This window comes from Miscanthus floridulus, chromosome 7 (genome assembly GCF_019320115.1).
Source record: "Miscanthus floridulus cultivar M001 chromosome 7, ASM1932011v1, whole genome shotgun sequence".
Classification (NCBI taxonomy): domain Eukaryota; kingdom Viridiplantae; phylum Streptophyta; class Magnoliopsida; order Poales; family Poaceae; genus Miscanthus; species Miscanthus floridulus.
In genome coordinates this window covers 103,287,030-103,313,925 of record NC_089586.1, presented here as the reverse complement: position 1 = coordinate 103,313,925, position 26,896 = coordinate 103,287,030, and the positions used below count along the sequence as shown (strand labels likewise).

Sequence of the window (26,896 nt, the reverse complement as noted above, 5' to 3'; positions counted from 1 at the left end):
TAACGCACAAATCCAGTAGCTTGCCTAGTTGGCTTTTTTATATTATTATTTTTTTGCGAAAATTTTATATTATTGTTTATAAGAGAAAACTGCAGTGTAAGCAAATGACCATCGAAATAATGAACTGACGCACCCAACAATGAAAATGACAACTACTGAACCCAGGATGATAGAATGATTGTTAACATGACTTCACAATCAAAATGGTGGCAGACTTGGGGGAAAGCGGACTTGCATCCACTGCTTTTCGTAGGTTGAGACATGGCTCCATCCCATCTCCTCAATCAACTGGATCTTCAAATCGTAAAGCTTTTTCTTTGGTTCAGATTCATTTTGAATCAAATCATTTAGAATCTGGCCATCATGAAAATAGTTACTATTAGCGCTGAGCTTAGATGAAGGGAAAAAAAAAAACAAAAAGTAGTACTACAACAGTAACTAGCAAGCATCAGATCAAACAAATAACTAACAGATAGTCATCTATTATCATTAAACATAGTTGCTGACAAAATATAGTACTCTGCAATACTACATGTCTTCACTTGGACCAGCAACCACTCAACCATAGAATAACTAATGACATGTAGGCAGAACCACCACTCCTCTAACAGTTAACATGAAGATTACATAACTGCAAATAGTAAGCACTTGATAGGCAGAGCATACCTTCAATGCTGTACCAGGTCTTCCACAGCGTTTTTCACGCAAAACAGTCAGAGTGCCATATTTTGCAGATTTGGCATCAACCCATTTAATCAATTCTTTGTAATTCTCCTCAAAAATATCTTTAGCAGATGCCTCAATTGACTCATCAGACTGTCACAAAACAAAAGAATTATTTCCAAAACATGAACCATGGCAATACACAGATAGACATAAAATACATGTATTGTAAGTTCAGTTGTATGACGCCATGCAAGAAATTAGAATACCAATGCATGGCATAAAGATCCACATACTGAATGAGCAAAAAGTAGAAAAACAATCTTTGTTATGCTTTGCAATGTTGATACAAGGTTTGGACAGTTAGAAATTCAGGAAAAAGAAATCCAGGAAATCAATGAGCAAGATGCAGGTCTAAGTTCTAGGTTATGATAACATGAGTAATAAAAAGTAAAATAAAAACAGTAAAGGCATTAATGTCAAGAAAATATGAAATGCAAAGATGCTGTACCTTCAGTGACTCAATCTCTGCCAATGCAAGACACTTTTGATATAGTGCATCAGCTAACTGATCCCGTGTTTCTTCCATTTTTTTCTTGAATTTCTGTCATGGAAAAAATATTTCAGATAGTCAGCATTAAGTAGGAGCTACTCTCACCATTCCAAATTATAAGACATTTTGGTTTTTCTAGATACATTGCTTTTACTATGTATCTGGACATAGTGTATATCTAGAAAAGCCAAAACGTCTTATAATTTGGAATGAAGGGAGTAATACATTTTCAGAAAAAGAAAAGAACAAAACAAAGTACTACTGCCGTTTGAAATTACAAGGCACGTTTCATTTTGTTAGGACAAGGTTTTGACCAACAATTACTCACTTATGTGATATAAACCCATAATCATAAGTATGTATGTTCAACACGAATCTAATACCATCAAGTTTGTTTCACAAAAATCAAAATCATGTATTGATATAGTAATTGCTGGTAAAGGCTTGCACTAACGAAGCGAAAAACTTCAAAAGGAGGAAGTACTATCTGTTACCTGTGCTTCTTCATCTTCGGGATCTGAATTTAGAGATAAATACTTGGCCAGTTCCTCTTTATCAATACTGCCCACAACCTCATCGGCTGCAGCAATAACCTGAACACCAAAATGACAAAGTGGAAAAAAGAACTCTTGTTTGATAAGGAATAGTGAAATTGATTAAAAAGAGAGAGAAAAATGAAAGTTGATTTAAAAAAGGAGACAACTTATCAAAGCACAGCACTGACATAAAAGTAATACACTTGAACTTTGCATAAGGTCGAAAATATAACATGATTTTATCTGACAGATTAAAGGCATTAACCCACCTATGTGACAGGAAAATGTCTTCTGTAAGTTGGAATAGGCACACGGAATAATCGGTTTATTATGGAAGATATAATTGTAGACATATATAGGCAAGGATGACCTAGGTTTATAGAAATACTCCCTCCATCCACAAAAGGATGCAACTATGGGATTTGTGCAAGTCAAACTAGCTTAACTTTGACCAAGTTTACAGTGAATAGTATTAACATTTATGTCTCCAACTAGGTTTACTACAAAAATAAAAAAGAGCAGACCCAGTGCCGGAGGCTCCCACATGAGTGGGGTCTGGGGAAGGGAAAAACCGAGGCAAGCCTTCCCCCCGCAAAATCTGCGGAGAGGCTGCTTCGGACCTGCGACCTGGTGACTCAGTGAGACAGCTCTCACCACTGCACCAGGCCTGCCCTTCATAAAATATAATTAATTTAATGGTACCTATCTTGTATATATTTAATAATTAATTTAATGGTACCTATCTTGTATCATAAATGTTAGTACCCTTTTATATAACTTTGGTCAAACTTCGAATCGTTGTGACTCCTAGAAAAGTGAGAACTGCGTCCTTTTGTGGACGGAGGGAGTAGAACCAATCAACAGTGATCCTTACCTATTGGAGATCAATCTATCTATCCTAGCCATATGGGGCGTGAGGATCTAGTAGGGGCGCACAGGCCCAGCAGGAGAACACCAGGCGGCAGCCCAAGAGGCTGCCGCACCCTTCTATCTAAAATCTTCTAATGGAAGTGAGAATGAGCACTGTGCATTATGCTTGATGAAGAATATGTTTGAAGTATAGTTTTACATTCAAAAGTCTCAAATGTCCCAGCACTGAAGTAGTAACAGCCAAACTGATTTTGAATGAGTAGTAAATAGCGGTATACACCCAAACCGCATTTGAAAATGCTTTGATGTGACTGGATTCTTTTTCAAGCTAGTATGATCAGCAATCTGGCTATGAAAATTCTATGGAATATTTATATGGTTATGTTTCATATGAAATAAATACTGCTCTCTCCATTCCAAATTAAGTACACTTTGGTTTTGTTCTAAGTTAAATTTCTTTAACCTTTACCAATTTTATTGGAAAAAGCACCAACATCAACGACAACAAATTAGTTTCATGGAATCTCAATGAAATATGTTTTGATAGTGGATTAATTTGAACCTGTAAATGTTAATATATTTTTTTCTAGAAACTTGGTCAAAGTTAGAGAAGTTTGACTAAGAACAGAAACAAAGGGAACTATAATATCGAACAGAGGAAGTGAAAGCAACTAAGCCTTGTAGCCACAAGCAAGTTTGGGTACGGTATAGATGAAAGCCAACATGAGTTGACAGCAATATAGATGCATTAATAATGGTAATAGTAATTTATAACCATAAAAAGGCACCAAAAAAGCCTAGTTCATGAATCAGGCATGTCGACTGCTGATTCCCATGCGCTTCTAAGGACAATTATTTGGCCATATTCCACTTTTCAAATCCATTTCATGTCAAAGCTATAGCCAAACTTTTACCTGTGTGATTGTTTCCTAAGAGAAAAAAGCAACAAGATTTTATTTCATTAAACAGTGATGACATGAGCTAAAGTTTCCAATTCCAACACTAATCAGGCTTGCCAGAAAATCCAACTTAAGGACGCAGAAATGGACCCTGCAGGGATAGATGACAATTCTATTGCACCAAATAAAGGGCCAGTTTTTTTTTTTGGAGGGGGGGGGGGGGCAATATATGCATGTTGCCACTAGTAGCGAGTTCGGGCATTAACCAAACAGTTCCAACACACCAACCGTAGGCATGGTAGATAGTTAAACAAGGACAGCTTCATACGAGGACAACAAATTTGTAAATTCATTTAAGCGTTGCTAAGCTCAGTAGGTAGGCATAAGATGCAGGGCACCTAAATGAAATGGAACATTATTCAACATTTACCTCTTTTTCATGGCTAATCTTATCATCATCAGTTCCTTTCTGGAGAACACATTCCAAAATCTTAGAAAGCAGAGGTGTGTACTTTGGATATTCTGACTGCCACATGCCAAGAAAGTTAAGTCAGTTGGAGTAACAAAACAAAATAATACAATATAAATATTCAGTTTCTACAATTTTGATGGCAGAAAAAAACTTTTTGGAAAGAGAAATGATAAGGTATCTTATTTCCCATCTTATTTATAATTTTTTCTCAAATACACAGGAGAACTGCATATCATTGCATTAAGAAGAATGTAATAGAAACAACGCACCCAAAACACACCCCTCACAATGTAATAGAAACAACGCACCCAAAACACAACCCTCACATGTCAGAAGAATGCAAATGCACCAGGAGAAAAAAAACACAACCTCGCCCAAACAAACCAAAACCTCCTCAAGTAATAGTAACCACCAGGGCTAGAAGTAGTGCATAGAAGGAAGCTGAGCCTAGCTCGGTTTGTTGAGGATATAGATGCACGCCTAGACCGCCCAGGTTAAGTCCTCATCGAGACAAATTTGGATGTCAATCCATAGGTTGGTCTAGTTTAAAGCCACCTAGTTCCTCTTACTGCATTAGTTTTTTTAGTGCATAGTAATTCTGTAAAGTACACATCCTAACAAAAAAAAAGAAATAAAGAGAAGGAAATAAACTGTTAGTAAGCTACATGATACTCCCCCCAACCAAATATGATGGATGTATAAGCTCTGTGCACAGAGACCAAGGATAAATCCTCCCCACAATGCAACAATCGAAGCATCAAATCTGATGAGGACATTTCGTCGCCGTTAGTGTACGCCCACCATTGGCACATGTTGCACGTAGGGATTTAAATCAACCAGAGAACGGCAACTACCCATAACTATGCAAGCATTGTTATGTTGCATGCATGCACTACAAAGCTGACACCCACGTTGAAACCAAAAAAAGCGGCGCCCACGTACAAATATGCTAAGTCAGTGATCAATATTGGGAGTTTTTCAACATCAAAGTATTGGCCATCAGGGGTTCCAACCCATATCTTTTATCAAAGTTTCGAAGATGAAATTATGTAGGAAACAGATATATTTGGAGAAAACAGTTCTATAGGAAACGAAATCTAACTATTACATCGAAAAGTGGACTGCAAGTTTGATCCAAGAACAGAATGATTTTTGTTAAGACCCTTTGGTAGAAGAACTTTGAATAAAAGATAAGACTTCTCATGAAAGGCGAGCCGAAACATATCAGATGAATGATTTTTACAACATGAAAAATAGCACACCTTGAGTTTTCTTATACACATCGCATCTTTATGATTGTCATTTAGCCATTATGCATGGCACCCAAATTAAGCACACATAGAGCTCCAAATTTATGTCAACACGATGAGTAAAAACATGTGAAATAAGATAGTAAAATGTGAATAAGGAATTAAGGATGATTCAGCAGTACTACATCTGAGGATACTACAAAAACATCATAAAAGGAAACAATAATCCTTGCAGATAAGATTGCCTACAGCTTCAGCTATAAAGGACAGTGGACACATAGTTAGCAGACCGTTAGACTAGTGTATGTTTGGCACTGCAGCTATTCTGTAACATTTGATCTTTCTGAATACAGCTAATCATAAGAGAAATTGTTACTAAGAATCATATGCCAACGCTACCTTCAGAGAAGCCACAAGCTCCGACCAGGCAGACTTGTCCTCCTCAGTTTGTTGCTTAACACTGGAAAGAAACTTTATCTTGGTGTCTCGAACCTAGTCATGCAATACAATGATACATTGAGGATTGTATTACTCCAGAGTTTGGATGGCAATAAGAGAAAACCATTGTAATCATGTATACAAACATGATTTGATCATTATTTCCATGTAACTGAAATTTACAACTATCTAATCAGCAAAATAATATATTACATGGATCTAAAATTTATTATCCGATGAAAACCTTCCAAAGCAATTAAGTTTCAGATAAAAAAAAATTGGATGGATCAGAACTTATTATGAAACAAAAATAGTACATGTAAGAAGTAAGAAACCTAACTAAAAAGTAAAAAGAATACTGAATTCTAATAAATAGTATTACTAGCAGATTAAATGTGTACCAACCTCCTCATCTAACTGCTCAGATACGCTCTTTGTACCAACTGAAACCCCCTTTTCTTTATCATCATCAACCTGCAATAACTTGTATTGATTACGTCGAACAAGGAATGAACAACAGTATGAAACAAAATAGATCCCAACATATATGAGACAAAATGTAGAGCACAAATATATGCTGTACAACATGTATGGTGATCCTGAACTGGAGATCCAGAACTAATACAAGGATGATCATAACAGCAACAAAGGTAGAAAATTGGGAGCTGGTGCATTCAATACTACTGACCTTTGATGGCAGAATGGTATATGAGATACTATAAGATACTGGAGCATGGTGGTTTTGTTCACCTTTCTTGTTAAATGTGCTTACAGTACCATAGGTTATGGACCCAACCAAAACAGCCCCAGGTGGAGCATTCTGCAGAGCAATAAACAAATAACACAAAAACAAAATCTTATGACCGACAGTAGTGAAATCTAATCAAAATTATACATCAAGAGGATAAATACCTTTGGGAGTTTTTCTCTAGATGGAGGACCCACATAGAATGCTTCAGGTTCGCTGAAAATGCAAATGATTGTTGTAACTAAATGCTCTTATAATAAGATACTCAAACATTTGAGTAGGAGGTACCCTGGAACTAAAACAGTGGATTTGAAGGTGCCACTTCCAACTATAGGGCCATCAGGTTCAGAGTAGAAACTCAATGGAACGAAATCCTGCAATAAGGTCATAACATCTACATCAGCCATATTGGCAATCGGTCTAAATGTGCACAATTCTTGATGAACATGGACCCCTGGCTAGCTTTCACAATAAAGCATGTTTGGATGAGGGGAGGTTTTGGATTTGGGTAAAATTTGAATTAAATCCAAGGAATTTAAATCCCAAATTCCCTAACCAAATAGGCCATCATTGGCAACAAACTAACAACTAACAAGAATATAATCGACTGCAAGGTCCACACTCCACAGAGCAAAAGGCACTGAGTTCAGTAAATCATCCTTGAGAGTTAAGACCATGAGCCAAGCAGTAGTAGCAATTATTGGGCAGGCAAACCTGACACCACCTTTTTGCTCAAACCAGCCTACAGAAACGAACGTAAGAAAATCTTATCTTCCAGCCAATTCTGTGATCTATACTGTTGCTCAGACATAGAATCACCAGGACTCAGGAACATGTTGTTTCATACATTCTTGCAGGCTTGTTCAAGTAGAAAGGTTAGTTGACAGGCTGGCAAATTTCAGATGTACAAGCAGATGCAAACTAGTGATAGTAGTTTTGTATTATTGCCTTGTGTACAGAACCATATTCAAATAATGGATGTCAATAAAAAAATCTAGTCCTTACATGGGATATTCACAGCATTTTCAGAGTAAATCTCCAGGACAACTTATATTTTATGGGTATGAGGCTATCAGCCCACCCATTGACCAAAAGTACGTATGTCAAAGAGGTGGTTGTAACATGAGTATAGAAAGAATACCTTTTTATCTAGTTTCCTCTCAATAATCACAACCAATTCCTTGAGTTTCTCCAAGAATTGCACATTTTCATGCCTACACCATTAGATATATTATAAAATAAACGAGACCATGGTAAATGAAATAGCTTACAGCATCTGACAAGATAACCTTGCATTTTTAATCTATCAAAATACAAGGCATCCACATCACGCTATTAGTTTTGCTATTCCATCATCTTTTAATGCAATCTAATATTCTATTAGTTTGTTTATTCGTCCATTAACTTGCTCAGTTTTGACCCAGAAGTAATGTAAGAACACGCATGTCCAGCTTATACATACAACACCTTTATTTCTAGGAAAGTCCTGCTACAACTTGCGGACTATCCTTCTAGTATTAAATAAAAAGGATTCCCATGTATTGCCGTATGATGCAAAAGAATTTATTGTGCAATGAAACTACAACCAAAACAAATGGGTTCGTATTTAATAACTGAGAACAAAACATGTATGAAATTTTAAAGATGCACACACAATTTATTCTTTCTGGCAAGAAGCATGCCCCCCCCCCCCCCCCCCCCCCCCCGCCAACATTTTCTGTGTAGACAGATCTAAAGATGTAGATGAAGAAATAACCACAGGGGGTGCATGGAAAAAGAAAGCTCAATGTTTAGTATGCAACAGTCTTTCTCTGTAGTCATAAATCTAGTTTATGTTATTGGGGGTTCCTAGCTCATGATTTGTGATTTGCCATCAGATAGCATGGTTTAAAGAGATTTGATGCTAAGATGGTATAGAGTCAAACACGACTAATTAAGTGCCAAATACTCAGTGTGTAAATATCTTGGCCGTTGGAGCTGAGTTATTCAAGTTTCAATAGTCAGTAACACATGAGCTACGGTGGCGCTGTGTATGGGTGGGGCAGGGGTTCGGGGGGTTTCTTGACCTGCGTGAGAAGGTATTCTTAATGCAATGCCCGGGGGCTGTCTTACCCCCGTAGGTCGAGTTTTTTTTTCAGTATCTTCCCTTTTTTAGTAAACCAGTAGGTTGGTTAGAGTTCTCGCTGAGTACTGGTTGTGCAAAGATATACAGTGGCATAATAAGTTACTCTATGTTAACCCATGTGCAACATTTGCATATTATTAAAACAAGATGAGTCACCAGGTCGCGGGTTCGAAGCAGCCTCTCCGCAGATTTTGCGGGGGGAAGGCTTGCCTCGGTTTTTCCCTTCCCCAGACCCCACTCATGTGGGAGCCTCCGGCACTGCGTCTGCCCTTTTTATTAAAACAAGATGACATTAAAAAAAAAGAGAATGCATATGAAGATGGGAGAGATTTACCTTATGTACAGTTGCAGCATGTATTCGCCTTTTGAAAGTTTGACATAACTAGGGTAAACGTCTCCAGATGAGTAAATACGCTGATTAACACAAAAAAATATATATTCTAAGCAAGGCAACATCAGATATGTTGGTTAGGCTAAAAAGGGGAGCAAGAGTAACATCGATAAATCATAGTGATGTCTAGACAGGAATTCAATCAATTGGCAAAATAAGTTAATACTTCCATAGTTTCTCTGATTCTCTCACATTAACAAAGTTGTATTTTTAAGAAGAGCGAAAACACAAATTACGAAGTACATAATGATCCATGCAGAAAAGGGAAAAGATGAGGATGAATTAATCAACACAAGAGAAACAGTCAATGGAAAGAAAACATCTAAAATTCACCACCATTGGAAGGGACAAATAAATTAAAGAAATGTTTTTCTATAAGCAAAAGAAATGCACCTTGTTTGAATCTGATATTCTATAAAACTGAGACTCAAATTTGTTGTCATATATTCTGTTGTTAAGCAGTGGCACATGGGGCTTTATTTCAGCACTGTCTTCTAGTTTGAACTTGTAACTGCAGAGATTCAATGAGAGAAAGAAAATGAAAAAAAAAGCAAGTCTTGAGTCTTGACAAGAATGTATAGGTATGTCAGAAGCAAATATAAACTCACGTTAAGGTCAGGGCAATAATTTGCTTGCCAGAGGGCAATCTATCACGGTCAGTGGGAAGCGAAGAAAGATTACACTCCACAGGTCGATAAGGCATCCTGATCTGCAATCTTAAAAATCAATATATGGAAGGAAAAATAAACTCTTCAGACTTCTACAGATTCTCAACTGACCTTGTTCAGGGTGGCAACAGGAACAAGCTTCTCTGATGCTAGAAGTGATCTAGCAACTATAAGCAAGGGTGACTCACCATCAAGGGTAGTTACTTTCTGATCAATGGATATTCCATGGAACACAATCTGCAATTTGTAATGAAAATATTCAGCAAGGAAATAGCTGGTATAAACAAATTGCCTCACCAGTCAACTTACAAATTTATCTAGGAGACCAAGGATTAAGGCTGATCAGAGAGAAAGAAGAAAGAAAAAGATTATTGATGTAGATAGAAGCACCTCAAAATCAACACAGGTAGGCTCATGGCTAGCAATTCCACTAGACCAGAACTGGGCTATGGACAACTCCAAAGTTAAGCCACCTTCAACAGGAAAACTGAAATTCTTTGAAGATGGAGAAGAGAAAGTAACAACAGCCTCCCATTTAACAGGCCGCTTCAGCGGACAGATCTGTCATATTTGATGTTAGAGATTGCATCTTAGAAATAGGAATTAAGATAAAATCCTATATAGTATACCTGAACAGTATCCAAAAAGAACCTTCTAGGAGTATCAAAAGCTGATGTTCGCATAGTAACTTCCGCCCATGAAGCTCCAAAAGGTACATTTATGAACCTCCTTTCAATATGACCTGAAGGAAAGAATATGTATAAAAAAAAAAGTTGCCTTTACTTTGAACCTACAAAATTTGTCAGTCCCTCCTCCCTGTGTTGGTACACATTGGTGCTTAAAAGGTCCTCAAATTTGCCTCAAAAAAAAAGCTCATCAAATATTCATAAGTGCAAACCATATTAAAAATAAGTGTACATCCAAAAACAAAGATATATAAGTTAGCAAAAAGGACTTTTAGCAGGCAGTAGCAATGAATACCAGATTGAAAAGAAAGGTTTGAAATTGACAATAGTGGTGGCTCTCCCGATAGAGTAATAGGCTTTATTAGAGTAATTGGCACACGGAAAATAGGTCCACGCCATGGTGCTTTGTAATCTATGCCATAAACTTCAAAATAGTGAAGGCCACTGCTGATATTAGCAGGATTGACGACAATGCTGCAAGGAAGTCAAAGAAAAAACAAATGAAGAGTTTCACTCGACAGAATTGAAATCATATATTGATCAAATAATTTTGATATACTATTAATATTGTGCAAATTGAAAGAGAATGTGATCATTTCCCAAATTTACGGTTTGATAAGAAACAACATTTAGCTTCAATTGAAGAGCTTATGCTATCGCTTCAATAAAAGTTTGCAGCAATAAGTTAATGAACATTGTCCAGTGACAAAATCATGTATCATCATCAACCATGATCAGATGAGCGACACGTGTTATCTTTTTGTATGTGTTCATATAAACAGATGCCACAACAAATATTAATGAACCACTACACTGAAGTCGGAGGAACTGAATATAAAAGAAAACGATATGGTTGTGGTTGAATACACAAAAGATACCAACTTGAAACTGCGCCCATTGTTTGTGACCAATATATACTCAGGAATTTGAACCACAGAGGTATCAGTTGAATGCAGTTGCAGGCACTCCTCGAAAGGAACCAGTTGCTCCAAGTTACTCGCACCCTCATGAAATTTTGGGTCAAGTTGCACAGTCCACTGAAAAGTGAAACAGTTAATACAGTAGAAACCATTTTGTGCTGCCCTAGCCCCACAGAAAAAAGAAAGAAAAAACATGTTTGTAACTTTGTAAAAGCACATCTTCCATTGGTCAATGATGCTTCTTGCACCTCCAGCCTCTTTTTAGGAAGGAAAAATACAAAGCAGGACACTGTAACCCAAACAGGTTAGCAGAAACTGACCTCACTTGTTTGGCGGCATGCATTGCCCCCGCGGAGGTATATTCCTCTTAGTTTTGGAACTGCAAGGCATACATGCTACCATGTTATCCTAATACATAATATATCAAATCAACATCAATTATCAATACAGATCCTTTAGCTTGCATGTCATAAAAACACAACAGATGTTGAGATTGCATCATTATTCGAAACTAGAGGCAATAGAGAATAAACACCATGAAAGCACCACTATGGGTGAGCTTTCAGTGGAGGCTCCTAGTGTTAGTGCGGTTATTAGGTCGATAACAGAGGAGGCTGCCATGTGGTATGCAGCCAGGGCTAATGTAATGAGCATAGGCAGCCTAAGATAGTTTGGCAGGGTGCCTAAGGTCGTGTGTTTTATCTGGCTGGTGGCGTGCCATTTATTATTTTTGAATGGTTTGATTGAAAACATCATGCAATTAAAAACACTTTAGAGGAAAAAAATGGCTTCGATGAAAAGAAAGAGAACCCTAAGATTTAATTAAAAAAACTCGGTCTTGAGGGAAAGACCACCCCAAGGTATTGATAGCAGAAGAAACTCTCTCTCTGCAGGACTGAGATAATAGTAATATAGTATAATACCCTGAAGACCCCCCACCCACACGAGGCATCTGTCCAGGAGCAGCCAGGTCGCGCCTGCAGGCCATAACAGATTAACAGCAGGGGGCAAGGGTTTCAATTTAAACCCAGCCCCGGAAATTCGCACCCATGGGGAGACGAACCAGGGACATTGGGATGCTACTAAGGCATTACAACCACTAGGCTGCAGGCACTTTCGCAGATTTAATTAAATGAAATTTCAAAAGCCCTTGGAAGAAGATTTATTAGATTAAATACTAAAAACAGAGAGGGTATTTACTTGACTTTCCCACTTGATTGATTGAGATTCTATAAGAAACAAGTGGCAACTTCTTAGCCTGCTGTGCATATTCAAAAGCCCTGCCAAAGCAAAACTATGATGTCAACTGAAATTCCAACATCATATCACAAAATTTTCGTCAAATAGAATAACATGTACAAGTTAACTGCGGCTAACCTATCAACTTGCAAAAGCCCATTTCCTGTGGTCAGTTTCTCCTCAGGTGCATCACTTATAGATGCAGCTGTATTCTCTATTGCTTTTCTCACAGAATAAGGGCTTAATGGAATGCCTTCAGCCTGAAATATATTCCAAATTAGAATAACATATGTCTTGCTTTACGCCTTTACCAAACATAAAAATGGGTGTATTGCATTAATGAACCAAAAAAAAATTGGCCACACAAACCTTCATGCCACTAACAAGAAGAGCTACCCCACCACAGGCAGAAGGAGATGCCATGGAAGTGCCATTCATGAGCATGCGAGATTGAAGCGTCCAAGTTGGTACAGGAGCAACTGCACCACCAGGTGCACTAATGGAGACGCCAAGATCCCCATCAGCAGTAGGGCCTCGGCTAGACCTTACATTTCCAATAACAGATTTAAATGTTACTGTCTAAAAACAAGCACAGTTGTAATAAACCTATCAAGACAAGTAAAGAATCTAGAATTTGCCACCTATCCTATTGGATCGATTGGAAACAATACCACAAGACACATTACCACCCCTTGCATTTTTCTCCAACCACCACCCGATATTTCACAAGGACAAGTATAATATATTTCACCAGGACAAGTATGGAATATGATAAAACAGGTTAGATTGAAACTGAACATTTGGTTTGTAGGCAAAAAGCTTACCTGAGAAACATTTATTTTCAAAAGATTACATAGAAAAAGGTTACTTGGTGGGAACCCAATTACGATAACTTAGATTTCCCCTAATCCCCTTCTCCATATTATTTGTCAGATACTGATAAATTTGGGAGGCTAGGGCAACAATTCATAATGCAAGGTGCCGTACAGCTCATGGATTATGATAAACAACTGTCTCCTCTAAGTTTGCTATGGACTTGTCCCTCACTGCTCACTATGTATGCACTCATACCAGGTTATCTCTAGAAAGGATTACCTTATAAACAAACCAAAGAGTGGAAAGATTTTTAGTATACAGAGAATGAGGCCCTGTTTGTTAGGGCTGAAACTTCTCCAGATTAGGTGGCTGCTCTAGGAAGTCATAAGGCTAAACTATCCAAGAGCACGAAAAATATAAAGGTAGGAATATGAAAAAAACATTCAAAATTCTTTTATAGATTTTACAAATTCAAAAGCCATAATTCAGATATGGTTTCAAATATTCTAAACTTTAAATTTTGCAAGTTATGGATTTCAAGCATTCAAAACCTTCTAGATATTAAGATTTGAATTCTGGATTCCAAATGCTAAATAAAAATAAAAATCTGAATTCCAGATTTTAAGCTAACAACTTCAAAATCTAATCTATTAAAAATATTGAAGACATCAAATGTTTAAAACTTTGGATTCAAGCATTTATGTTATGGGTTTCAGTCTCCAAATTTTATCTCAAACAACAACTACCATCTTCTTGCTTCTAGTCATACGGGTTGCTTTCACTTTTGAAAAGGCCGCACATTTGGATTTCGGTTTACTTTCCAAGAGAAGAGGAAGCAAAGCCCGAACAAACAGAGACAGGACTTGATGTTAAATTCCAGTGGTTCTACGAGACTTATTTTATTAGTTGCACAATACGGTTTGCACAATATATATCATCATTCATAACAAAACGGTGTCACATGAAATTGTGGGACTGACATACCATGTGTACTCCATTCCCTTTGCAGGTGGTTGTACAACACAGTGAGCTCCAGCAGCCATAGCTGGTGAAACATAAGCACCAACACCAATAATGCTTGTACTAGTCCCACCTGGAGCACCAACAGTGTTTAAAGCCGGTCCATTGTTTCCGGCGCTACTAATGAATATAATACGATGCTTGTCCACAACCTGTGAAACAATATAGATCTTCAGCCACATTTCCATGAGCATTCTAAAATAGAATACTGTAACCAAAGAATTGATGAAATAACACTGCAGTAAAGGACCCCACCTCATTAGAAAGATCAATGAATCTGCCATAGTCAGGAAGAAGGGTAGCCTCTCCATAGCTCATGTTAATCAGATCACATTTGTGCTGGATGCCAGAATTCAAGGAATCAGTTCAGGGAAAATCCTAAGAATTGATGGAGAAGGCTGCTGAGCATCTTTAGTGAATAGGTATTCCTCGAAAATTACATTAAAACTTCATAAGGATGCATTTACAATGGTACTGTGTTCAATAGACCACAAGCAAATGCATTTTGTACTCCACACCAATAAATGATATACAGAATAAGGTTAGTGTTATAACCTCTACTGCAGCTATCAAGGCCCTCACCAGGCCCGTCCCTGTCTCCATTGATCCTAAGCGAGTGTCTCCAATCTTACAGGAAATCAATTGTGCTCCAGGCGCAACTCCATTCAGCAGAGGTTCCTGTGTAAGAACTCAACACAATAGTGCCTTCGAAAATTTTAATACAAATGAAAAGCCAACAGTTAGGTAACATACATCTGGATGAAATGCAGCTGCAATGCCCGCGACATGAGTAGCATGGGGAGAGCAATCAGTTACTATACTAACAAGGTTCCCATCATTATAAACATTTGCTACAAAAGAGCAAGCATCCAATTTGCTAAAAATTGCATATTTACGTTCAAGCCTGCAGGAAAAAAAAATAGTGCATCAACCATTCATCTGAGAACAGAAACACATTGTTTAATATATAAGAACACTGCGTACCAAACTGAAGCTAAAACAAAGATAAAAGATTATGTTTCAACGATTAGCTGTAAAACAAAGATAAAAGATTATGTTTCGAGAAACACATTGTTTAATATATAAGAACACTGCATACCAAACTTGAGCTAGGCACGTACTATCTTTTTTTTTCTCGAAAACGCAGGAGAGCTACGTCTCATTATATTAAGAAGAATGAAAGGGGCTACAGCCCTACAACACACACCACACACAACCCCACACAAACCCAGGAATTACATTCGTGCCTGAAAAAGGGCAAAGGACGACCAAACACTAGCACTAAGCTAACCACCAAAAAGAGGGGCTGTCAAGGAAGACAGACCCTTGGCCCCTGCTAGATTCCACAACTGGCGCACTTCTCCAGCAAGGGTGAGAGCACCACCATGGTTAGGGGTAATACCATAAAAAATGCAACGATTCCGGTGGTTCCAAAGAGTCCAAGCTCCAAGCACAATGAGAGAGTTGAGACCTTTTTGTATCAATCCACTTGTTGCTCCACTAGCCTTTTCCCACCAGCTATCAAAGGAAGTATCCGAAGGCTGTGGCGACAAGGAGTGGAGGCCGACCTGTCTTAGAAGGAGGTACCAAAATTGTCTAGCAAAGACACAGGAGACAAGGAGGTAGTTAATAGTCTCATCCTCCTGGTCACAGAGAGGGCACTGCTCAGGATGAAGCAGCCCACGACGCGCAAGGCGATCTGCCGTCCAGCACCGATTGTGGGCCACCAACCAAACGAAAAAACGGCATTTGGGCGGTGCCCAGGTCTTCCAGATCCTCTCATATGGTCCAAACTGAGTAGATCCCAGGAAGAAACTCTCATAGGCAGACTTGGCTGAGTATTGCCCACTAGCAGAAAATCGCCATATGTGGACATCTTCGACATCAGGTTCTAACTCAAAGTTATACAGCAAATCCCAGAGATGGAGGAAGTCCACAATAACACCAACAGTGCGGGCTCCCTTAATATCCAAAACCCAACTGCGACCATTAAGAGCTTCCTGGACAGTACGTCGCTTCACCCTTCTCTTTGGGATGGCTTCTAGTAGTCGAGGTGCAAGATCAGCAATACACTGTCCATGGATCCAACGATCAGTCCAGAACAAAGTGCGATTCCCATTGCCCACTTCCGATACAACAGCTACTGAGAAGAAGGAATAAACTTAGTCCGGGATCTGAATAGGGAGGGCTGCCCATGGACGATGAGGCTCAGTTTTTTTCAGCCAAACCCACCTCATCCTTAGTGCCCAGCTGAGATGCTTGAGGTCAGAAATGCCAAGCCCACCGAGTTCAGGGGGGCGGGTAACCTTTCCCCAAGCCACAAGACAATGTCCTCCACGAGCTTCTTTGCGGCCCCTCCAAAGGAAACTTCTCTGAAGCTTGTCCACGGCTTTAATAGCCCATGGTGGGAAATCAATTGCCATTACCAAATAAATAAGCATGGCAGTGAGGACAAACTGCACCTGAATTCTTCGTCCTGCCCGTGTCATGCCCGTGTCATGAGATCTCCTTTCCATCCCTGTAGCTGATCAGCTATTTTATCTATAATAGGTTGGATGTGTTCCTTAGTTAACTTCTTGAGAGAGAGAGGCAACCCCAAATATTTGCAAGGAAAATCCATGAGAGCACAAGGGAGAAGTTCCTGTACCAAGGACATTTCTGTATTCCCACACCTGATTGGCAACACATTGCTTTTCTGCAAATTGGTTTTGAGACCTGAAGCTTCACCGAAGAGCTGGAGGATGCCCATTGTGACAGTAATATCTGTTGCCTCTGGGCAGAGAAAAAGAACCACATCATCCGCATAGAGGGATATACGATGTTGAAGAGCTCAAGACGATAGTGGCTGCAACATACCATCAGCGGCTGCCTTGGCTATCATATGCCCCAACACGTCCATAACTAGAATAAAAAGCATGGGTGATAACGGGTCACCTTGCCTTAATCCTCGTCGGTGAGAAATGCGCTCCCCAGGTATCCCATTCAACATCACTTGAGTAGAAGAGGAGGAGAGTAACCCACTGATTATGTCCCTCCAAATCTGGCCAAAGCCTAAGTGCTGTAAAACCTCAAGCAAAAAGGGCCAAGAAACTGAATCAAAGGCCTTTGAGATGTCTAATTTTAATAGAATTCTGGGCTGCTATTGTTGATTGAGAAATCTTGCTGTTTGCTGAACAAGCATGAAATTGTCTTGTATGAAACGCCCCTTTATAAAAGACTTTGATTGGGAGACACCATCTGCTGCAGCCGACATGCAAGCCGATTTGCCAGCATTTTAGTGATCAGCTTAGCAAAACTATGTACCAGGCTGATAGGCCGAAAGTCTCTTGGTTGCTCAGCTTCCTCCTTCTTAGGTAGAAGAGTGATGTAGGCTGCATTAAGCACCTCAAAACCAGCAAATCTCCTACTCCACACAGCAGAAACTGCAGCCATAATATCACTTTTTATAACCGGCCAGCAGGCCTTGTAGAAGCGGCCAGTAAAACCATCTGGACAGGGCGCTTTGTCCAGAGGCAGCTGCTTGATTGTTTTCCACACCTCTTCCTCAGTAAAACGGAGCTCGAGATCAGCCAAATCATGGGAGAGGATCCCAAGCTCATCAAGGTTGATAGTGCACTCTCTGTCTATGTTTTTCCCGAGCAAATCCTCATAGAATTCATCTATCAATCTTGCCTTGTCTTCATGCTTGGTGTAGATATGGTCACCAGAAACTAGCTTGCCAATGAAGTTCTTCCTCTTGCGGTGACGGGCAGGGAGTTGAAAAAGCTTTGTGTTGGCGTCCCCATCACATACCCAATCAATTCTTGAGCGAAGACGGGCAATTGTCCGCTTGAGGGATGCAAGAGCAAGGCTGTGCTTCTTAAGATTGTTTTTCAGCCAATTTTCTCTTGGCGAAAGGTTGCGACTGTCTTGGGCGATCTCCAATTGATGGAGGATTTCACGAGCAAGGGCTAGCTGTGAATTAACATGACCAACTGTTTTATCACTCCAACTCTGTAAAGCTCTAGTAGCAGCTTTGAACTTGAGGTCCAAGGTGAAGAAAGGACAAGGACCAGCCGGCACTGAGGCCCAAGCAGCTGCTATGGTGTCCTGAAATCCCTCAAGCTTAGGCCAAAAAGATTCGAAATGAAAACGTCTGCGGCCCGATTTATTATCCTCAAGCCCAAGCAAAAGAGGGCAATGGTCTGAATCCTCCAAGGCCATACTTTGCGGCACACAATTTGGAAAAGGATCCTCCCAGTCCACTGAACAAAACACCCTGTCCAGCTTTACCAAAGTAGGATTTGTTTGCTGATTTGACCACATATACTTTCGACCATGCAGAGGAATTTCCTTGATAGCAAGATCATTAATTAGACGTCTGAAACGACCCATCATTGCTTGGTTATAATTATCATTATTCTTGTCTTCCTCTTTGTAAATCAAATTGAAATCACCAACTAAAACCCATGGGCCAAGACAACCCCCTCTGATATCTCTTAGCTCCTGTAGAAACTGAATTTTCTCATCCATGCCCTGAGGAACATACACACAGGTTAACCACCAGGAAACACCATTAACCGGGCAGAACTGAACGGTTACGCTGTTGGCATTCACATGGCAGGCCCCTGCAATACCAAGATGACGACGACAAGCAACAAGAATACCACCGCTAGCACCTACAGATGGGAGCTCAGCGAACTCTGACAAATCTGTCCCCAGAGCAGACAGGATCACTCGCCTGGATGATGAAGAGATTTTCGTTTCTTGGATGCACACAATATCTGACCAAGAAGCTTCCACAAGAGTACGAAGAGAATCTTGCCTTGCTATAGAATTGAGGCCCCTTACATTCCAAATTAAAATTTTGGCTGGATCCATTACAAGATTGTAAAGAAACGACCAAGAGCACAGACCAAAGCAGCTTATGCAGCTAATACATCTTCTCCAGCTTCGTCACCACCCTCACTGAATTCGGGGATGGACCAATTGAACAAGGCAGCCAAACCAATTAACTGGGTATCAGAAAGCGGGTTTTTAAAAAGCTTACTATATTCTTCTTCAGCCTGTTGACTGACACCATTTTGCTCACTGATGATTTCCAGCGAGCGCATGACCTTCTTCCTAGATCGTCCTGCCCAGTCCGCCGGCTGGAGCTAAGGCACAGCACCAGCAAGGCGTCGACTGCGCCGTGGGGTCTCACCCGGTGGCAGAGTTTTTGTGCGACGTTTGCTGATGGTGGGGACTGGCAGCAGACCTGCTGTCCGACGGGAGAGCTTGTTGATGAAGGCTTCATGGTTCGAAGGCGTCACAGCTGGGGACGGAGCCGGAGCTGCCACGTCCCCCGCTGGGATACACGGAGATTTGGGGATGACCTCAGCTTCCAGCTCTGCTATCGGCACTGTCGTGGTGCCCTCTGGTTGCCCTCTGGTTGAGCAGCCCCGCGTGGGCGAAAGCGGCGACGAGAGTAGACTCGTAACGGTTTCGCAGAGCGTTTGCCCAACCCCGGCGGCGAACCCAGGGACCTGAACTCTGGTGGCGGAGAGGTCCATGGGGAGCGAACTGCCGGCGACCTTAGGGGATTTCCTTCAGTGGCCAAGCTTGGGGTGGGGTGCGGCGGTGAGCATGGTGAGGCCGGCGAGACTAGGGGATTCCCCTCCGTTGCCTCACCATGGCCCACAGCAAAAGTGTCAACAATTGGGCCATGTGTCTCGGCAGGTCCATAACCAGCCCCATCCACCGGCCCAAAAAGAGCAGCATTTGACGGGCTGGGCTGAACAAGATCAGCCTTCAAAACAGTCCCAGAATCCTTCATCCGCCCAAGGGAGGCCAACCCATCGTCAACCTCAAACCTCACGAGCGTGGGCGAGATAACCGAAGGGCCAGCCTCGTCAGGCGCAACAGCAGCGGTAATGACTGGGCTTCTCTCATTACGATCCATCGAGCCGTTAGCAGGAACAGCCACCGCCGAATCGAGCACAGGAGTCTCCTCGGAAATCTTCCTGGGGCGGCCAAGTTCAATGCGACGGCTGTCTGGGAGCACGCGTGCACCATCAAGAGCTTCCTGGCATCGACGCCCTGTTCCGGCACAGTCATCATAGAGGATGACGCCACGTGTATTGCGCACGAAACAGGCAGGCCCACACGTTCATGAACCGACCGGCGCTGCGAAACCATCTTGCCGTCAGCCGCTACGTTGGTCGCCATCCCGGAGTTAGGTCGCGTCGAGGGAGAGCGCAGCCGGCGGCGCCGCCTAGCAGATGCATCCTCATTGCTGCCATCCCCAGGAGATGGGGGGGCGGGGGAGGAGGAGGACTAGGAGCAGTGCCATGAGGACTGAGAACTGTCGTAGAACGGACGTCGATCGGGTACGCCAGAAGCCGCTTCACCGGAGGATCTTCCACGACGGCGACTGGAGGCTCAGCGACCCAGAGTTCCTTGGCAGTTGGAATCGCAGAGGGATCCAAGCACCAGGCAGAACATCGGAAGGGAGATAGATCCACCAAATTCAAAGTATCAGGATGAACTTGTTGAATCCAAGCGTGAGGGCTCAAGAACTGCTCCACTGTAGACGTTTCCCAAATGTGAGCGGGGATACCGTAGAGCTCCAGATCAACCAAGCATGGAAGCACCCTCCCTGAAGCGCCAGCTTGACGTGTCCATCGTTGGCAAAGCAGACTGAACCCCGGTGAGCGAAGTGGTTGTCGTAGCCCCAGCAGACGCTCCACCAAGGCAGTATTCGGGAAGACCAGCAAATAGCTTGAAGGGGAGGCACGACGGAGAACCAGAGAGGCAGCTTCGAGGTCAAGCTTGGAAGCAATCACCGCTGCCACTTCATCTGCTCTGGCCAAGGGATCTGACCCAATCACCGTGACGATCACCGCATGAGCCAGGTCTTCCTCTGCCCTAGCAATGCGGTCACCCAGTCGATGATGCATGGAAGAGGTTTTGCAGCTTCTAGGGCAGCAACCGGAGCGACAGTAGAGCCATCAACCAACAGATGATCAGCCGCCGGAGGGGAGCCATCATGGCCCTGATTTGGTTGTCGACGAAAGCGTGGCCTCCGCTGACGGCGCCTCGTGCCCTGGCTGGATTCAGCACGCTGCCCATCATGATCGCCGCTCACCATATCTGCCGGATGAGGCCGTTGCGGGGGAGCAGCTTCTGCAGGCAACGGAGTGAGCCGCCGCCAAACCTGAACACGAGGTCGTGGGCGCTGCGGGCGCTGCACCGCGCCGTTGCCGCTCACCAAACCTGCCGGATGAGACCGTTGCGGGGGAGCAGCTTCAGCGGGGCATCGGGGTGATCCGCCGCCAGACCGGTAGACGAAGCCGCGGGCGCTGCACCGAGTCGCCGCTCGCCGAACCCGCCGGAGGAGGCCGTTGCGGGGGAGCAGCGTCATCAGGCACAGATAACGGGATAATCTGCTGTCAAGCCGGTAGACGAGGCCACTGGCGAACCCCGCCGCCGCCACCAGACGCGCCCGGGCACATGTATGATCAATGTCCCAAGGCCAGGCAATGGAAGCAACGGGTCCTCTGGTGGCACTGGGCAGCAATGTGCGAGGCGGAGAAACAGTTAAAGCATTTGCCGGTGAGGTTGGCGGGGACCGGACGTCGAGGATAAGCCGCCTTGCGCCTTCGCCGCCTTGCGCTCCGCAATTCGGCTTTCTGCCAGCCATCCGGATCAGCGCGGCAACCAGCGCGCGGGCCACCAGAACCACGTCGCCCGGGAGCCCGACGGAGGAGGGTGATCCTGGGTCCGCAGAGAGCCACAGATGCCGCCGTGGCGTCCCCAGCCTTCTCCGCTGACACAGCACCAGCAGCCATCGAGGTAGCCGAACCAGCCGAGGAAGTCGAACCAGCCATCCCAGATGCGTCGGGAGAAGCCGACCTCAGGACGACGTCACGGAAGGAAGGTGGCGGTCCGTCAGAGCCGGCTAACGCAGGGCTGCTATCGCTCCAGCACTCTTGCTTCGAGCGACCACGAGAAACGAAAGGAGCGGCGTGAAGAGGCAAGAAGGAGGGGGAAACCGACGCCTTTGAGGGGGAGGAGGAGGTGGTGGCCGCCGGGATCGGGCTGACCGCCGGCGCGGGGCTGTGGGTAGACAAGACGTCGGGAGGGGAAGGGTCGCGAGCCATCGGACGATAGTTGTTTCCACATACTATCACATCACATACAAATATAAAACGGTCAGATGCCCCAACCACAATAAGGGTTACATCAGTAATGGACAAATGGTATATAGAGAAGTCTATGACTCGAAATAAAATGCTCTCTGGTTCGGGCTTAAAAAAATAGAGCTTGCGTTCCGGCACATATGAGATTTAATCATTTGAATACCTAAGGTGCTTTGATTAGACAATTCCTTTCTTCTTTTTTTTTGTGTTCAAATGGTGGATGTTTGCGAAACCATATAAAATTTTCATGGAATATTTTATGGCACTGTTTAGAAATTATGACAAGAACCATTGATAAATGAATGCAGTTCATTCAAACATGCAGCAAAGCATGGGCTATACAGTAATAGAAAACAAAACCAGTATAAGAAATGAACAAGACCAGGAACTGCAACATCTAGTTAACAACACAAAATCAACTATACCTGTAGTTTGTCAGTGGAACAAAATCTGCTAGTTTTCCACCATCATTGCTACCCTCAAGGGTCTGGGTATCGACAGCAACCCTCCACACATCACCATCATTCCATGTAACAATATCGATTACAGGTCCCTTATCATCATAACCCTACAAAAACAGGAGGAATACATTACACTAGAAAAAAAAATCCCCTTGCGTTCTATGTGGTCTTCTTACTTCAGCTTGTTTCCTCAGGTATTCAAGTCTGCTTTGCAGGTCTTCATGAGCCTTCTTCAGCACGGTGTCATCAGGCTTAGGATGTTTCTGCAACCATTACCAACTAACATGAGAACTTCTGAAAGAGCACTTAACAATGCCCCCAGCAGCAATACTTGTCTACACTGCAAAGAGCAAACTAAATGCAGTACATACAATAAAATAAACAATAGGCAGGAGTGGAGAATCAAGATGCAACCAGAATGGACCTAAACCTTTTCAAATTCATTCAGATGCTTCAGAGCATCGGAAATTGCTTCCTGGTTTTCCTCGTCCCATTTCTTCTTTCTTTCTTTCTGAAGTGCGGGTGGGTAGATCCTTGTTAAGATATCAAGTTCAATATAAAAAATTTGGAGTGTAGGCACTGAAAATGAAATTTACCTTCAATCGAGATATAAGTGTGTCAGTAAACAGTTCATATATTAATTTACAGCCAACATGCCACTCTTGAGAAGGGTTTTTCCATGAGGGGTTTATAACCAAACGAGCACCTGGGTGTAAACAGTATATCAGGGAAGAGTCAGTAGAATTCCAATAGGAATATGGATCCCTATTGGAAGCATTGATGAGACAAGGAACATTCATTCATAAATCCATTGCAAGTAAGAAAGGTATACACTCCATACATTTTATTATTTCACAAGAATGCTGAGTATTAAAAACTACCATCCATTTGAGAAGAACAAGAAATGGCATGGAAGCTAAACACCATCTCACCAACCTGAAGCACCAACAATAGCACCATCAGCATCAGCTTTCACCACTTTGGACGTGTCGACATCACCACTACCAGTGCTGCATTTAAGAGCATACATGTATTTGAATTAATGGACACATAATTCAAGAGAAGTAAGCATCCAAATGTTGGAAGGATCAATAGTACCAATCAAGTACATCAAGGATTTTAGGCTTTCCATCTGAAGTAGTCTGCAACCCAGCAGCAGCTGGATCGACTCCTGAATCTGTCATGTTTACAAGTCAACATCAGCACAACACAGCTTGGAGAATCAAAGCCTATCAAATGTATGGAATTGCACACAAATTGGATCCATCGTAGATCACGCAAGACTCACTGTGCCCGACTGCCCATGCCCTGCATTCATGCTTTGCCTAAACAAGAAATTTTACAAAGCAATATCTAATGGAGATGTAACAACCCCCCACTGATTATACTTCTCTCCATGTTTATTTATCATATATTTCTTAACTATGGTTTGAACAAACTTGGTTGTGTTTCTTTAGCAAGATGAACACTCATGCCAACAGGTAAAGGCTGCTAATATCATCTGAACAATACAACAAGCAAGCAAAGTCAAGCCCATAAACTGCAAGCAGGATTCAATTAAGGATGCAACTATCGGGAGAGGGTTCTCCCAATAACAGTTAGAGTGCAACCCCCCCCCCCCCCCCCCCCCAAAAAAAAACACAAAAAAAAAGTCAACGTCTTACGCCTTCCCCCCAACAGGCAAAAATACGCTCTTGCTCGTGCCGCCATCAGCCACAACTGGATCTCATTGACTCACCAAGCGCCACCACCGCTACACAAACCACTCAAATCCTCAAGCACTAGCCACATAATTATTGTACCTTGATCAAGGAGAGCAAGGTTTTATGCTCAAAACAAAGCCCCGCCATCCTTCACCGTCACAGCTGCAGCCTTGGCCCTTGGCACCAAACCCTCACCCACCCAACTGCCAGTCTGGTGTCCTCCCCCGAAGCTCCCTTTAGTCTGGCAGCACCAGGTAATCCCAGCCCCAAACCCTAACCTTAATAGTCGGCAGCTTCTCCTCTTGTTCTTTTCTTTTCAGGAGTTTGTTGATTCTGACATCCATAGTTGTTAAAATCTCGAATTCTCGATTCTATGGTGCGGTTTTATGACTTTACGATCCAAGTTTATCGGGTTGATCTACGATTCTGTTAATTAGAATCTACGATTCTAGTAGTTATGATCCTACCACTTTTTACCCTACCATTGGAGTTCCGATCCGATTTAGGTTCACAATTTTAATAACCTTGCTCAACAGCAATTTGTTTCCAAATCTAGGGAGCTCTCAGTTTAGATTTATGTTCTATAAATAACAAATCATATTCTGCAAAACTCAGTGTCACTTCCACAGACCATGAGCCTCCTATATGTGACAAAGATCACACCATACACACCAGCTTAAACCACAGATATTGAAAACAGAAATATACTCGCTAAAATTCAGAGAGGCTGTTATCCTTTAACTGGCATAAAACCCACAGCGCCCATCTCAGTTATGAATCCGAAAAGCATGCAGTTACAAGCCACACAGCTCAGTGACTTCACCTACTTAAACACCGCAAACCACACAAATGACAACTACGAACCAAACCAGTTAGCCACATGCCCTATCATAGCATCGCCTACTAAAACCCTCAGCCGAACAGATAGCACCCAACACCCAATCTTATCACTCCGGCGAAAACCAGCCGTGCAGCCCTACAGCAACGGGGCGAAGTCAACTACAGCCAACCCATAGGGGTACGCAATCACACCTACTTACTCACCGAAGATAGCGATGAGTGCGCCGCGCCCGTCGTACTCAGGGTGCGCGGCGAGGAAGCGGTCAACGCCGATCTCCTTCTTCGGCATGAGGGACTCGAGGAACGAGGGCTCGGTGAGGCGGAATCCACCCGCAGGGGCGGGAGCGGCAGCAGAGGCGGTCGTCTCCTCGGCTGGTGGCGGCGGAGACGGGGACGACGAAGGCATCGCGGTGGCCGAGACGCCCCTGCTAGGACTCGAGCGTCCAGTGGTAACCGCCGCCGCCACAGCGCTGGCTGTGCCGAAGTGAAGTGGTCCGGAACAGGCGGAGACTGCGATGAGGAGATGCAGGTTGGCGTGGGCGACGGGTTTATGTAACGACGCCCACATGATTAGTCCTACTCCTACCAGGCTACCACATCTCGTTCTACAGGATTTGAGTTTTTAATTCAAAAAAGTTGGCCTAATTTAATCGTGGAATCTGCGTGGAAAGCTTTGCTCTTGGAAACGATGATGAGATAAATAAGTGGAAAGAAAATTGGACTGGAGAATGGAGACGAGTAATGCAGCATTGGAGCTGGGAGCAACAATGGAGTGTGCCGTCGTGCCGACCGCCAGTGGCTGTTGCAGTCTGGCAGCCGGTGGTTGGATGGGGCTAATGGAGCGTGGCGTAGCCACTAGCCCAACAGATAATTTGTGCCTATCCTAGCAAAACGCTTGGAAAATAAGATGTGGAGAGGTATGAGAAAGACAAACTGAATGCATACCACTTTAGAACCATAGCAATTTAGAAATTCCCACTTCAAACATCAAACCATTACAAAATAATTGCCCCTGCCAAATTAATTTGGAGCTCTTGCGTTTGTATCCTTGTTTTGTATCGAAATTGTGATTTTGCCCCTTTTTTTTTGACTTTGTGAATTTACCCCTACTGTGCCATTCACGAAGCACCAGTTTGCCCCTGCTCCGTCATCCACCCCTAACGGTGTTAAACTTTGTACAAAAGACATGAATGCCCATGCGATTTTGCCCCTTGTTTTTATGCCTAATTGTGATTTTGCCCCTGTCTGGCCGAGGCTCAGTTGCGCACGGCGCGGGGTCAACCGTCCGGCCATGGCTCGGCCACGGGAGATGCGGTGCTGGGGCCTAGCCGCTGGGGCGCAGGGTCAGGCTGTGGCCGCTGGGGGTACGGGGACGGGGCACGCGGGGAGCAGGACCGGGCCGCCTGTGCGCCGTGCCGAGGACGCGAATGCCGCCGGGG

At 42.9% G+C, this 26,896-nt stretch overlaps 1 protein-coding gene across 1 annotated transcript; it reads right to left on the bottom strand.

Moving 5' to 3' along the window:
- Positions 1-26,268, bottom strand: LOC136467456 (tripeptidyl-peptidase 2-like). Its single transcript, XM_066466170.1, has 34 exons — positions 25,662-26,268; positions 24,013-24,091; positions 23,851-23,924; positions 23,511-23,620; positions 23,345-23,425; positions 23,091-23,177; positions 22,879-23,021; positions 15,048-15,198; positions 14,850-14,972; positions 14,550-14,633; positions 14,259-14,446; positions 12,828-13,002; positions 12,597-12,718; positions 12,420-12,499; positions 11,540-11,598; positions 11,182-11,336; positions 10,595-10,773; positions 10,243-10,355; positions 10,004-10,174; positions 9,725-9,850; positions 9,554-9,654; positions 9,339-9,456; positions 8,889-8,968; positions 7,571-7,643; positions 6,718-6,803; positions 6,594-6,645; positions 6,370-6,501; positions 6,087-6,155; positions 5,643-5,735; positions 3,952-4,047; positions 1,711-1,809; positions 1,175-1,267; positions 667-816; positions 1-354 (listed from the first exon to the last, which is right to left on the bottom strand). Exons 1-34 carry the CDS (start codon positions 26,023-26,025, stop codon positions 199-201), a joined length of 4,062 nt encoding a protein of 1,353 aa, XP_066322267.1. The 5' UTR covers positions 26,026-26,268; the 3' UTR covers positions 1-198.
- Positions 26,269-26,896: the final 628 nt, after the last annotated feature.